General features: G+C 34.9%; 1 protein-coding gene across 1 annotated transcript; it reads left to right on the forward strand.

Moving 5' to 3' along the window:
* The first annotated feature begins 3,051 nt into the window (after positions 1-3,051).
* Positions 3,052-14,067, forward strand: LOC128228562 (uncharacterized). The gene is made up of 4 exons (XM_052939942.1): positions 3,052-3,215; positions 4,282-4,567; positions 10,316-10,462; positions 11,131-14,067. Exons 2-4 carry the CDS (start codon positions 4,339-4,341, stop codon positions 11,586-11,588), a joined length of 834 nt encoding a protein of 277 aa, XP_052795902.1. The 5' UTR covers positions 3,052-3,215; positions 4,282-4,338; the 3' UTR covers positions 11,589-14,067.
* Positions 14,068-14,428: the final 361 nt, after the last annotated feature.

Below are 14,428 nucleotides of genomic sequence, written 5' to 3' on the forward strand. Positions count from 1 at the left end.
TGTCTTTAATTCGCAGTCAACTCCAGACATTGGAAGACTTGAAGAAACATAGTGAGATACAAGAGATCCGTGTGCTATTTGCGAAGAGACCTCTTGATTCATAAACGTGTTCGTTGTAAAGCATCGACACACGGGAAACAGCTTTCATGCGTTGAACCAGTACTGAGTACACAGTTTTCCCAGTACAACCCTTTTAATGCCGAGCTCTTTATGTTTTCCATGAACAATCTTAAAGTATGTCATGATGTGTAACGACACACCGGCCCATACTTTCACGGAATTGTACAATATTGTTTATGCTGAAAAACACACGTGTCATTGAATCTTTCAAATTGACGTCTGTAAACTCGCATTCTTCCATCGTTGCGATACAAGTTAAACTGGCTCTCGTCCGCTTGACCACCGAAGATGTTCGATCTCTCTGCTGTGGCCGACGGCCTCACTCACGCTGCTGCCGTTGGCGTAGTGTCAAAATAAGCCCCCAGAATGGCCATCAAGCTCTGTTCCTCTATTTTCAATTGTCTTCTTACTGGTCTTCCGTACGTTCGATTTGTCGATCTCGCAGTACATAATTATTGCGGTCCTTAAACGCCCGCCAGTTTTGCGCATCTTGTGCCGGCGTAGTCAACCTAACGGTTTACAGTCCGGTGCGCTGCCATGCAGTAAATTCGTTATGGCGGACACATGTCTGCGATACATTCCAGCTACCTGTAAGGAAACAAAATTGAATTAAAAAAAATAAAAAATAAAAAAAAAAATAATAATTTTAAGTGATCATGTTGAAACTGCATTTTTTGCGATAAATTATAATAGAATATAAATAAAATACTTTTACATACGTGTCAGAGTGAATGGCAGGCCTGCAGCGTGTATATGAAGCGACCGCGCTCTTGGTTAATCATTAGATTTTGAAATCGAAATTTTGTTTTTTACGGTTTGATTTTGGTTTTAGAATAATATTTTTCGCTCACCTACATTTTCTCGTGCAAAAATGTTCCATTTGTAATACTGACCGACCGTCAAAGCTGAATGCTTGTATGATATTTGTAGAGCCAAACAATATTGGCCAAGAATGGGCCGATTGTTCAGAATTTTGTTAAGGTTAACAACGTGATTAACGACATCGTTGTTAATTTTTAAACGCAAAATATTTGACGATAGGCTCATACATTTCAATAAAACAAGTTCAGCTGAAAAGGTTTCCCCATACCTTATTTGAAATACTGCAGATTACAAGTGTGTCCATTAAACTTCCAGTGCTGTAATTTTTTGAATGTTAACAACGATGACGTTAACAACGTTGTTAACTTTAACTTTAAGTGCTTGGATATCTTGAGCCATATTGGAATATTTTGTTTGGTATTAAATGGTAACTTATGTAAGATTAGTTTTAATCACATGCCACACTCTTCGTCAAAATGAACATTGTATTCAAGTTTCGGTAAAATGTTTGACGCGAAAGTAGTACCTGGCGAATTGACAGCAACATAAAGTCAGTAGCATATTTGTGACTGTTGTTCAAAATAGATAACAGAATACAGAGAACAATGAATGAGCCCTGAGTGCTGTGAAGATGTACGTTTGGACATGTATGGTGAAGGTCGCAGATATTGGAATAGAAAGAATAAGTTTTTACATAATAACTTCCCAGTAAGGAATGTTGTGTAGGGGTGAAGTTGTCCCACTTTTCGGATGACACGAAAACTAAGACGTTTGGCAAAGGCAAACCACACCTACCACTGAAACAATGTTTAAAACGATGTCCAGGAAACATACCAACAACTAATGGCGCTGGTCCCATGTTTTCGAAGAATATAACAGAGTGTGTATACCACGTGATAAATGACGTCATATATGCTACGTCGGAAGGCAAAATGTGCTTACAATGAAGACTTAAATCAAAGATAACTTTTTATTTACGACACCATTTTAAATGAAACAAAGGGCAGTCTATGCCGCTTTAAGAGCCCCGCATTTGTTTTATTACCGATATTTGATGAGGTCATTAGTTTCATCATACACTTCGACAAACCTGTTTCCAAAATAATGTTTTGACAGTGCTTCGTCAGACGGCCGTATTGTGAAAAGGTTTGTCAAAGTGTTTTAAGAAACTAAACTCTCAATCAAATTCTGTTAAAAGACCGAAGGTGGGGCTCCGTAAGCGGCATAGACTTCGCTATGCTTCATTTAAAATGGTGAAGAAATAGTGTAGTTATCTTTGTTTAAAGTCTTTTTTTTCAAATCAAAATATTGCCTTCCGACGTAGCATTTATGACACACGTGGTATATACACACTGATAAAGTCTTTTTAATCAGGAATAAGCTAAGCTTTCTAACTTGCATATATTTATTTCCCTTTTAAGAGTTTTGAGTCTTAAAAATAAAATCATTTTTAAAGACACTGATGACACACTATTTTTTATGCTGAAAAGTCTACTAACAGAGACTTATTTGACTACATGAAATAAGATACTAAAGTACTCATACAGGAAAAAGGTTTTTGATACGCATTTTCTTGACGGCACGCTGCCAATATAGATATGTCAGAGATATATAAAAGAAGAAAAAACACTTGTATGTTTGATTTCAACAATTAATTTAGATATAATACAAACTTCGATTGGACGAACATTTATTGTTAAAAATGAAAGGTATTTGAATCTAACTGATGTTTATTTGCTTGATTTTCCCATGTAAGAATCAATGTTTATTTTCATTTCCAAACTAGAAAGGAGAGATATGAATTCAATGACCATAGATTCTATAGAAAGAAATCACAGAATAGGCACAATGGTAAGGTAATCATTATATATGATGATGAATAGATCTCTTTATTAATATATGAAAAAGTGAGCAAACATTTGGGATTTTTTTCTTCTTTGAGTTGCTTAAAGTAAACGCTTGTGAAAGAAAATTTATCACCCGTTTTGCTTCATTTGAAATCAATTAAGCCTTTTAAAATATTCAATATCACTCTTATGTCGACTAGTTTTTCATTATTGAGGGATGCGAACATATTTATGAGCGGATTCAAAAGAATCTTGGGACATGACGAACATTGAGTTGAATATATATAATCACTTTTTATCGAACTATTTAAACGTCACACTGAATATCTAGCAAAAATAAAATTGCATCTGAACATCTTAAATGAAATATTTATACATGCCATTGGCTAATTTACACAAAATGTGAGGCATTTAATAATTTCAAAGGTGAGTTTTTAATTCTAATTTACTTTTTAAGTTTTTGTTTATTAATCAATTAATTAATTAATTTATTTATTTATTTATTTATTTATTTATTTATTTATTTATTTATTTATTTATTTATTTATTTATTTATTTATCAATTTATTTATTTATTCATTCATTCATTCATTCATTCATTCATTCATTCATTCATTCATTCATTCATTCATTCATTCATTCATTCATCCCTCCCTCCCTCCCTCCCTCCCTCCCTGCCTGCCTGCCTGCCTGCCTGCCTGCCTTCCTTCCTTCCTTCCTTCCTTCCTTCCTTCCTTCCTTCCTTCCTTCCTTCCTTCCTTCCTTCCTTCCTTCCTTCCTTCCTTCCTTCCTTCCTTCCTTCCTTCCTTCCTTCCTTCCTTCCTTCCTTCCTTCCTTCCTTCCTTCCTTCCTTCCTTCCTTCCTTCCTTCCTTCCTTCCTTCCTTCCTTCCTTCCTTCCTTCCTTCCTTCCTTCCTTCCTTCCTTCCTTTATGGTAAGGAGTATATTTGGATATGTTTTCTTTTTAAAAAACACATTTAAATACACACTTTCGGGGATTTTTAAAAAAGGAGAAACCACATATATAAATGTTGGAACCGTCCGTCCGATCATTCGTTTGTTCGTACATTCGTTCGTTCATTCGTTTGTTTGTTCGTTCGCTAGTTCGTATACTTATTCCTTCGTTTGTTATTTCGTACGTTCGTTCGTTCATTCGTTTGTTCATTCATTCTTTCATTCCTTCATTCGTATTTTTTAACTAATTTATTTGTTAATTTATGTATTAATTTAATTATTCATTATTTATTTTTATATATTTATTCAAGACAAAAATCTTACGATTTCCTTAGTTTCAGTTACATTTATCTAAGCGTCAATTAGTCTATGTGTCTGTTTCTTTCATTTGATTATGTTTTAATTCACGTCATTTTTACCTCCGTCAGTACGATGGGGGTTTTTCTCAACAAATGCGCAGAAAGGTCATATTTATTAAATCAAATGTATCCTTTTATTTCTTAATTTCTAAAGAGTGATACCAATCCTTTCTATTGTAGGTATACACTTCTTACAAACAAACCTTATAAAGACATCAGTAACATCCGCCGTGTGCCATGCGGAACATGTTCGGCTCGGCTTCAACGTGGGCAAAAATTGCGCTCGCGTTCCTCGTTGTTGCCATGGCGCTGCACGTGGCGGGATTCGCTACGAACTACTGGATGCAGACGGAGACCATACAGGAGAACACAGTATTCTCCACGGGGCTGTGGAAGGCGCTTAACTGCTCCGGGGGCCACGATTCAGCGTGTAATGACCTCGATGTACCCAGTACCTATAATACAGGTTAGTGGCGATCTGTACGATGACATCGAGGTAACATGTTATTTTTTTTTCATCTGGTGGCCTCGACTTACTAACTCATTTTCACGACTTAGTTATCTTGTGGCATAGTTATGTCATCGCTACGTCTTAAAATTCCTTGGCCACGACTGAAAAGTTATTTTACCACGACTAAGATCGTGGCCACGACATACTTATTCGTGATAACGAGTTAGTGTCGATGACAGAAAAAAATCTCACTTGTCACCGTATTGCTATGCGTTGTATTATGTGTGCTAGTATTATTTCCTTTTTTTCTAACACTGTTATATTTGATGACTTCAAAACCATATTTAATAAGCCTTAAGTTGAAGCCAGTAATGACCACAGATTTCATCAATTTTATCCATGAAAATGTGTTTCATTATTTAAGTTTCGAGCGTATTAATTTTAGAACGATATACCGGATCAAAATGTTTTACCATTCTAAAAGTATAAACTATTTTTTTTCAAATTGTGAAAATATGATTGGTGAAATTTGTCTACTTCACAAAGCCAGCTCGTTGTTATCTAATTTCATAAACAAGTTGGTAAGATCGGTCCTTATTATCATGTTTCCAAACAAGCAATTTTTGAATTAAAACCCTATTTCAATCAGAATGATTCCGTGCTGCGCTCTGGTTTTATAGGTTAAGGTTCCGCACTCTGATTAGTATTTATCAATCCCTGTTACTACGAATTAAATAAGTACTTAAGCCTTTCAATTTAGAGTCGGTTTTCATATTAAAAGCATGTTGAATTGATATATAACAATGTGTTATAGTCCTGTTCCGAGCATCAAGCGCGAAACTATTGTATGCGGTAATCACCGAACTAAGCGGTGGTGACCAAATATGCTGTAATAACCGAAACATAGCGGTAATAACCGAAACTAAGCGGCAATGACCGAAATATGTTGTAATTACCGAAACTAAGTGGTAATAACCGAAACTAAGCGGTTGTGACCGAAACTAAGCGGTGATGACCACCGAAACTAAGCGATGATGACCGAAATATGCTGTTATAACCGAAACTAAACGGTAATAACCGAAATTAATCGGTGAAGACCGAAAAATGCTGTGATAACCGAAACTAAGCGGTAATAACCGAAACTAAGTGGTAATAACCGAAACTAAGCGGTGATGACCGAAATAAGCTGTAATAGCCGAAACTAAGCGGTAATAACTTAACTAAGCGGTGATAGCCGTAATATGTTGTAATAGCCGAAATATGTTGTAATAGCCGAAACTAAGCGGTGATAACCGAAACTAAGTGTTAATAACCGAAACTAAGCGGTGATAACCGAAACTAAGCGGTGATAACCGAAACTAAGCGGTGATAACCGAAACTAAGTGTTAATAACCGAAACTAAGCGGCAATAACCCTAACTAAGCGGTGATAACCGAAACTAAGCGGTGATGACCGAAACTAAGCGGTGATGACCGAAACTAAGCGGTGATGACCGAAACTAAGCGGTGATAACCGAAACTAAGCGGTGATGACCGAAACTAAGCGGTGATGACCGAAACTAAGCGGCAATAACCCTAACTAAGCGGTGATAACCGAAACTAAGCGGTGATGACCGAAATATGCAGTAATAACTTGACTGAGCGGTGATGACCAAAATATGCAGGTATAACTTGAATAAGCGGTGAACACCGAAATATGCGGTTATAACTTCACCTAGCGGTGAATACCGAAATATGCAGTAATAACTTAATTTAGCGGTGATAACCAAAATATGCAGTAATAACTTGACTAAGCGGTGAACACCGAAATATGCAGTAATAACTTAACTAAGCGGTGAACACTGAAATATGCAGTAATAATTTAATTTAGCGGTGAACACCGAATATGCAGCAATAACCGAAACTAAGCGGTGAACACCGAAATATGCAGTATTAACTTAACTTAGCAGTGATAACCGAAATATGCAGATATAACTTAACTAAGCGGTGAACACCGAAATATGCAGTAAGAACTTAACTAAGCGGTGAACACCGAAATATGCAGTAATAACTTATCTAAGCAAATGTATTAAGCTTCTTATCAATAAAACCCTTAGACTTTATTGCTTAATTGAAATTACTAAGCAATCTACTTGCAGCGTAGGTAAATGTAAAGATTTCTGACATTGTAATCAATCCATATACATCCTCGTTTTTTTGTGAGGAAAATAGCCGAGGTGCTCCGATTGACCCTGATGGATGATAAGTTACGGGATCAGTAGGTGACACGATATGGGATATACGGGGCAAAGGAAACCATATCGGGTAAACCGTAACGTATATATCACGTCGATAACCTGTTTTCATTTTAATATTCATCGGAATCGGAAAATAGACGTCATTTTGGTATGATATTTTTTATGAAGTTGGTGACCAAATATGGAAAAAAATATGTGGTTACCGCGTGATCAATCCTGTACCAAAGGCGTTGCGTCATTTATGTTGGAGGCGTGACATACCTTTATTTTTTATCTATATATGTATACTCGTTATACCTAAGTTAAATGTAAAATATAATATCTTGAGTACAACTACATTTATGATATATCTTCAAAATCTGCGTGAATCAATATGGAAGCGTATACCGTACATACATACGATGTGATCATGTAGTCTTAAAGTACGACATGTCTCAATAATTATATTTTCTTTTCATTTATTAACTGTTTACATAATTATTACGACATGAAACCTTTTTATAGCTTAATTAAATAAGTAAATAAGTGCCGTAGAACGCTAAATTGTTCCGGATTTGTGAATATTTTAAATGAACAAATACGATCAATTGTTGGTTGTATAAAAGAGAAAAGCACCGAAATATGTATTTTTAGGGTTCTGTTAGTTAAAATCAACAAATTATAATATATTTGGATTATTATAATTACCTCGGAACGTTTGCATAGAACATTGTCTGGGATGACTTTGTTAATGTATTTGCGTATGATATCAATAAAAACTCACATGTTATTACTGAATTTTGCTTTGTTGTATATTAGAAAGAGAGTATAAAAAGCAGGAAGATATTACGTAAATGCTTAATTTGTATTTAAATACTGTCACATAAATAGTTGTCAATATGATTGGATAGTTTAAATTCTGGCTCATGGCGTAAGCTTCACCTGCCCCCAAACAACGGCACCCAGTGCAAAAGAATCTGCGAACTATGAAAAAGACTGCTGTACCAAATTATGTAGACCGACAAAATACTCTCTACGGAAATTAATGTTTTTAATTATATACCCATCATAAATCCACACGCAATACATATCGCAAAAAAAACGGTAGTCCGTTTTCCACTTAAGTGCAATACGGTCGTATTCCACTCTCCTGACGTCACATCACAAACGTATCGTTGCGAAATGCTAAAATGACGTCATTAAACAAAATAGTGCGTCATTGGAATGATGTTTATCATGCAAACATGTGTCATTTAGTGATTTAACCAGTCATGTAGAAAATAAAAGGGCTTTAATTGCTGCTTTTTTGGTCTGGAATGTCATATTCAACTCTTGGATTTTTTCAGATTTTTATTTTAGTCGGCCAGCGCTTCGTGAAATCCGAATCAACTCGAGACGAATACAACCTCCCTGATCAAAACATAGTACTAATGAATAACCCTATTGTATTCACCGTCAGATCTGCTCTACATCATATTGAGTCACAGTAAATGGGCTAATTGCACACACATATGTACTTGAAAGCATAATTCATAATAGTCAGAATTATACTTCAATTTAAAGGGATCTTATTTGAATATTAAAACCTCATTCTTAAACATAAGGACTTTTTGGAATTTTAATAATTTATGCAACAATACAATTTACTAGTAATGAATTTTAACTAAGTACCTAATACAAAATACGCGTTAAAACACTAATTAATTAATACTATTATTTCAAATTTTACTAACTGCTTTTACTTATTTACCGGCATGCATCCGAAGTTGTTTTCGATGAACAATAGCCGAGATGTTCCGATTAATTGAAAACTTTGAATACATAATTAAACAGTTTATATGAAATAACTTACAATTAAGACATTTTCACCTCGCGTAATGATACTGGTTATGACGTCATATAAGCAGAGTGGAATACGTCCATATCGCTTAAGCATTGTGGAAATACGGACGAACGTACTTTGCGATAAGATTTGTCAGAAGAGTTTAATCGCATATAGAGTAAAATGTATTACAAACAGTTCCAGGGTTGATGAAACTCATCAATTTAAAGATATACTCTTAATCCCAAATAAGATTTACCACAATTAATACAACTGTTTTAACATACATAAAAAGGATGAATAAATATCGAAAACAATGGTTCATATAAAGAATACCGAGTTTAATTTAAAATAAATGTACAGAAAAATGTATTTCTACGCTGTAGATCAAAATAATTCCTTTAGCACCCACCAATCATTTAATAGTTTTGCCTGTTCAACTATTAAGATCATGGTTACCATCGAGTTATAAGTAAACAATATTTTCCTAAAATGCATTATTTAGTAAGAAGTTAAAGGTTTATAACTCAAAGTTTATGTTTGTCTTTCAAGTGTTTGCATTGATTTTGAATAAGAGTGTCATTTTAATTAAATCTAATAAGTTTGTCATTTTTATCTAAAATTACATTTAGAGTGACATCAAAGACTTTCTGCAGAGTACTGTGTATGCAATAAAATTACAATACACTACGCTGTGAAACCAAAATAGTGTAATAAACAAAAAAATACAACGTTGAATAAAAGCAATGTCTATTGTAAATATAACCACGATAATTTAAATTGGACTATCTGAACGCGTTCAGCTGGGGATGTTTAATTAAAGCCAACTCTTTTGAAATCAGTGCCAACTTTGATGAATAAAAATGCGGTTTTGTAATGTAAATTTTAAAAACACTCATTCAAAGCTTAGGATGTCGATTGTTGTCTTTGACAAAGCGTACAATCAAAGTGGGATGAAAACATTCTATGAAGATGTCATATCTGATCAATTTAATATTCAGTACGGACAAATATTAAGATAAGCAGAAAAAAGAATTCATATATTTTTCACTCTGCCCCTGTCAAAACCTGCCCAGATGAATTAATGGCTCCAAAGTATTTAAAATATGTACACATCTAGGTTCCACTTTGCATAATAGTTATCACGATAAGAGTGATGAAGTCATCAACTAAATTGAGGATAATTGTGTTTTTTTCATTGTAAAATCTTAATATATTTAATTTAGTGAGCACCAAAAGTTATACTTCACGAGTAATAAACAAGCCACGTCTAAAGTTTTTCACCTTTCGTGTTTACGAGGTGAAATATATATCGATCTTTCACTAAAATAACGTCGTTGTCCTAGTCCTGTGCGCGCTAATGATTGATTTGTATCAGAACGCGCGAAATTTTAAAACAGTGAAAAATATCATATTGATATTTTCACTACTTGAAAAAAAATGAAATATCATTTTAGTTCACTGAAAATCTCCAAAAGGCGGAAAGCATTTACGTTTTTGAAAGTCATATTCCATTGTTTACCAGCCGAACATGTTAAGGACCATATCCGTAACAGTCAATGTTGTAAATGTTGTATACGTTTAGCTGCTAGGTGTTTGAATCAATCAAATTGCAGCGTTCTTGAAGTGGAAACGTTGTATCATAATTCTGCGCCGTACAGTGCTGTTCGGATTCTAACTTTTGTCACGAGAGCATATGATTAACAATCATATTTCCCTTTCACAGGCTCGTTCAAATGTGTGCAGGCGTTCGAAGCAATCGTGCTCGTGCTGGTGGTTGTGGCCGCCATCTTGGCCGTCATGTACGTTGCCTCCGACCGTTTCCGGGAGCTCTCAGTCGCCGTGACTGTCGCCATCATATGCTTCGTCTGTGGTAAGATACATATAAAAAAACTGGCTCCTCTTACTCGTTTAGAAGTTACGTAGAAATATGACTTTAGTCAGGAAAACATATTATGTGCTATAAAATGGTTTTGATTAGCGTTTAGATGTATTTAATTCAAATTTTGTGTGCTTCGATTGAGAATTGTTGTTATGAATAAGTTTTGATTCCATTATATCAAAAATAACCTAAATCAAACTAGATAAATATAGCATGTTATTTATCTTCAGTCTAACAGATTTATGTTCTGTTCAAGATATTCAATGTACAAAGAGAAAATCTAGAAACAACTTCTTTATATTAACCGATGTTTAAAGTGACACTCTTATTCATAATCAATACATACACATGTACAACAAACATAAATTTTGATTGATAAACCTTTAACTACTTACTTGATAATGCCTGTATGGAAAAAAATACTGATAATAAGATAGTAGCCGTGTATTTAATAGCTTAAAACGCAAAAAAAAATGATTGGTGAATTCTAAAAGATTACCGTGTTTTCTGCACTCAAATTAATTTCGGTATCTTTCACAAGAATCATTGTATTTGACATTTATTCATCCTTTTTGGTAATTTTTAAACAATTGTATAAATTGTGGTAAATCTTATTTGGGAGTAAGAGTGCATCTTTAATATATTTATTTGTATTACAGTGACGTTGGCGATTATTGCGATGATCGTGTGGCTGGCCCAGATCCCCTCCTTGCACTACCCCGGGTTCTCATTCGGCCTCGTGATCGTCGCCTTCCTCCTCATCTTTCTAGCCGGGGTCCTGATGATTCCGGATATCCGGCGCTACCAGAAGAATCGGGGAGGGATAACTAAAGTCCGCCCTGACGAAGATGGCGGGGCATACCGGATGCAGAAATTTCAGGAGCACGATCGCGCAGACAATTCCTACAACCGGAAATTCCGTAGCCCACCACCGGAAACACCAACGACGAATATAAGACATTATTACAACCCGAATCGGGAGCCCTTTGTACGGTCGCCGCCGCCAGCCTACAAGACCAGCGCGACACCTCAGTATCATTCGTACGGACGGAGCGTACGGACGGATATACAGACGCCTGACGTCTATCTTGGCAGGGACGGAAGAAAAAGATATTAAACATGACAATGTTGTTTGATATTCAAAACCATTGATTTTATTGTGTTTTGTTGGATACTTAGTGACACACGCGTTTTAGCTATGAAAATTGGTAACATAAAAATGAAGTTAAAGTGTAGGTATGTTTTAGATCAGCATGTCCTTTTCTACGAGGACCTCTCCATCACAACCATTTTCAATATTTTTTCTAGCGTATGGCACGACTGTTGATCATATAATTCTCGGCGAGTTATCAATCCATGATATGAGGTGGGCTTTTTGATAAAACAGATAATAAGCCTTCAGATATAAGTCATCTAATGTTAAAATGTTGTTATTTTCTAAGTATTGCATAAACAGATTGTCTTCCTTAGCAAAGAATAGTAACTTGCAAACTTGAGCTCTGAAATGTAATAGCTTGTATAGTTTTAACATTCGACAGCAAATGGATGAGCTCAATGCTTGGGCACAGCCCGAAGGGAAGGCAAAGCCCGAACGATGCCTTCGTTTTCTTGTAGAATGCCTGTAAACATATCTACTGGGCGCATGAGAGTTTGGTTTGTGGTCACCAAGCAGGACAAGTTGGTTTCCTCCCTGTACTCCGGTTTCCCCCTACAACACAAGAACACACTCTCGAGTTATATCGTTCCAACACGAGACTGTTGATATTATTTCGTTATAGCTTGTATCACAATCGTTGTAAAATGAATTTAAACTAACATATTGACGACGTTAAGTTGTACAATATTTATGACTCAACACAATCAAGCGAAAGTTTGAATAATACTCAATCTTAATTCAATTAATTCACAAATCAGTGCAGATACCAAAAGCTTATAGGCAATGGGCAGACTGTTCAGAATTTGTTAAAGTTAACAGCGTTGTTAACGCCATCGTTGATAACTTTCTTTACTGCTCTTGAAAATTCATGGACACACTTGTGTTATACAGTATTTCTTACAACATTTTTTAGACACTGTTTCAACTGGACTTGTTTAATTTAAACAAACGAGCGCATCATCAAATATGTCAACTTTGAAAGTTAACAACGATGCCGTTAATCATGTTGTTAACGTTTACAAAGTTCTGAACAATGAATTGTGCTTCATCATTTAAAGTCGGTATAGTTTTTAATACTTACTATTCAATTAGATAAAACTGGTATCTGTTGTTTTTATAAAATTATTTACTCTTGTTGGAACTTTTCTACATTATTGTTATTGTTGTTGATATATTTGTTATTTTTGTTGTTGATTTTGGTTGATTTGTATAATTTTGATGTATAAATAGGTTAACACTGTAATTAGAAACATTGGTCAGAAACCAGCCATGTAGTAGAAGCATACCAAAAATGTTGTTATATATGAATGGACAATCTTTAAAAATGCTGATAAAAACATCGCCTTAGTGGGAAAGTTGCCAAACCTGAATAACATGACGAGATGTTCAACACATACATTTTTTAACCATTAGAAACGACATGTGCGAAATAGTCGGAAACACGGAACAAAACAACTCTAACGGATCTAACCTGAGACAAAAATGATAACTTAACAACGAAAATGGATCTGACCTGAGATAAATATGATAACTAAACAACGGGCAACGGATCTGACCTGAGATAAAATGATAACTTAACAACGCAACGGATCTGACCTGAGATAAATATAAGAACTAAACAACGAAAATAACACGGACCTGAGAAAAATATAATAACTGAACAACGAAAACGGTTCTGACATGCGATAAATACAATAATAAAACAACGAAAACGGATCGGACCTTAGATAAATATAATAACTAATGAACGGAAACGGATATGACCTAAGATAAATATAAAAATTAAACATCGGGAACGGATCGGACCTGAGATAAATATAATAACTAAATAACGAAAACGGATCTGACCTGAGATAACTATAAGAACTAAATAACGGAAATGGATATGACCTGAGATAAATATAATAACTTAACAACGAAAACTAATTTTACCTGAGATAAATATAATAACTAAATAACGAAAACGGATCTGACCTGAGGTGATTAAAATAAATAAACAACTGTACGTAAAGGATCTGACCTGAGACAACTTAAATAACTAAACAATAACTAAACAACACATAAAGGTGATCCAGAAAATATGTATAAATAATTACGATGGGATAGTGACGTGTGCGATCTTTTTAATCTCGTGGCCCCGAATTAGTATCTCGATCCAAGGGCTAAGTTTGTCGTGGCAACGAACAAGAGATAAATAAGCAATGAAAACAAGATAGTTTGTCGTGGCTATGACATACTTAGTCGTTGGAACGAGTAATTAATACGTAGCCACGAGTCAAAAAATCACACATGTGATATCTATGCCACAGTAAATAATTATCGTCTTGTTGTTATGTATTTATAGCCTAAACGGTAATCTCACTTCGTTATATTTCATGGATTTTATTCTGTTTCACAATATTCGAGTCATGTTTGAATTAAAAATAGTGTATTAACTTTATTCATGTTGTTGTTTACTTATATCTATATCAATCCCATGATTGATTTCAAAAAGAATCAAAGTGCTGAAAGCTCTGACGGACTAGGGCTTCATTCAGGGGAATGTTGACAACCATATTCTAAGCAATGAAAAAAAGCCTCACATCACAAGGGGTCACTGTTTAATGGGCTAGCTTAAACTTTAGACTAAAACTGCTTGCAAGCTGCAAAGGAAATTTGAAAAATCTAGTTAAGTGTGTGTGTAGAGTGAGGGGGGTGGGGGGGGACACATACTTCTTTAATTTGATCAAATTCTTTTACATCAAAGGTCTGTTATTTGCAGTTTCAGAGAAGATTTTCAAAGATGTAATTATATACTATAT

The sequence above is a fragment of the Mya arenaria genome, chromosome 3 (assembly GCF_026914265.1).
Source record: "Mya arenaria isolate MELC-2E11 chromosome 3, ASM2691426v1".
Taxonomy (NCBI): domain Eukaryota; kingdom Metazoa; phylum Mollusca; class Bivalvia; order Myida; family Myidae; genus Mya; species Mya arenaria.

Coding starts and splice junctions, on each gene's coding strand:
- LOC128228562 (XM_052939942.1), top strand. CDS start 4,339: ATGCGGAACATGTTCGGCTCGGCTTCAACGTGGGCAAAAATTGCGCTC. Junction 4,568..10,315: donor ACCCAGTACCTATAATACAG/GTTAGTGGCGAT, acceptor TCCCTTTCACAG/GCTCGTTCAAATGTGTGCAG. Junction 10,463..11,130: donor CATCATATGCTTCGTCTGTG/GTAAGATACATA, acceptor TTTGTATTACAG/TGACGTTGGCGATTATTGCG.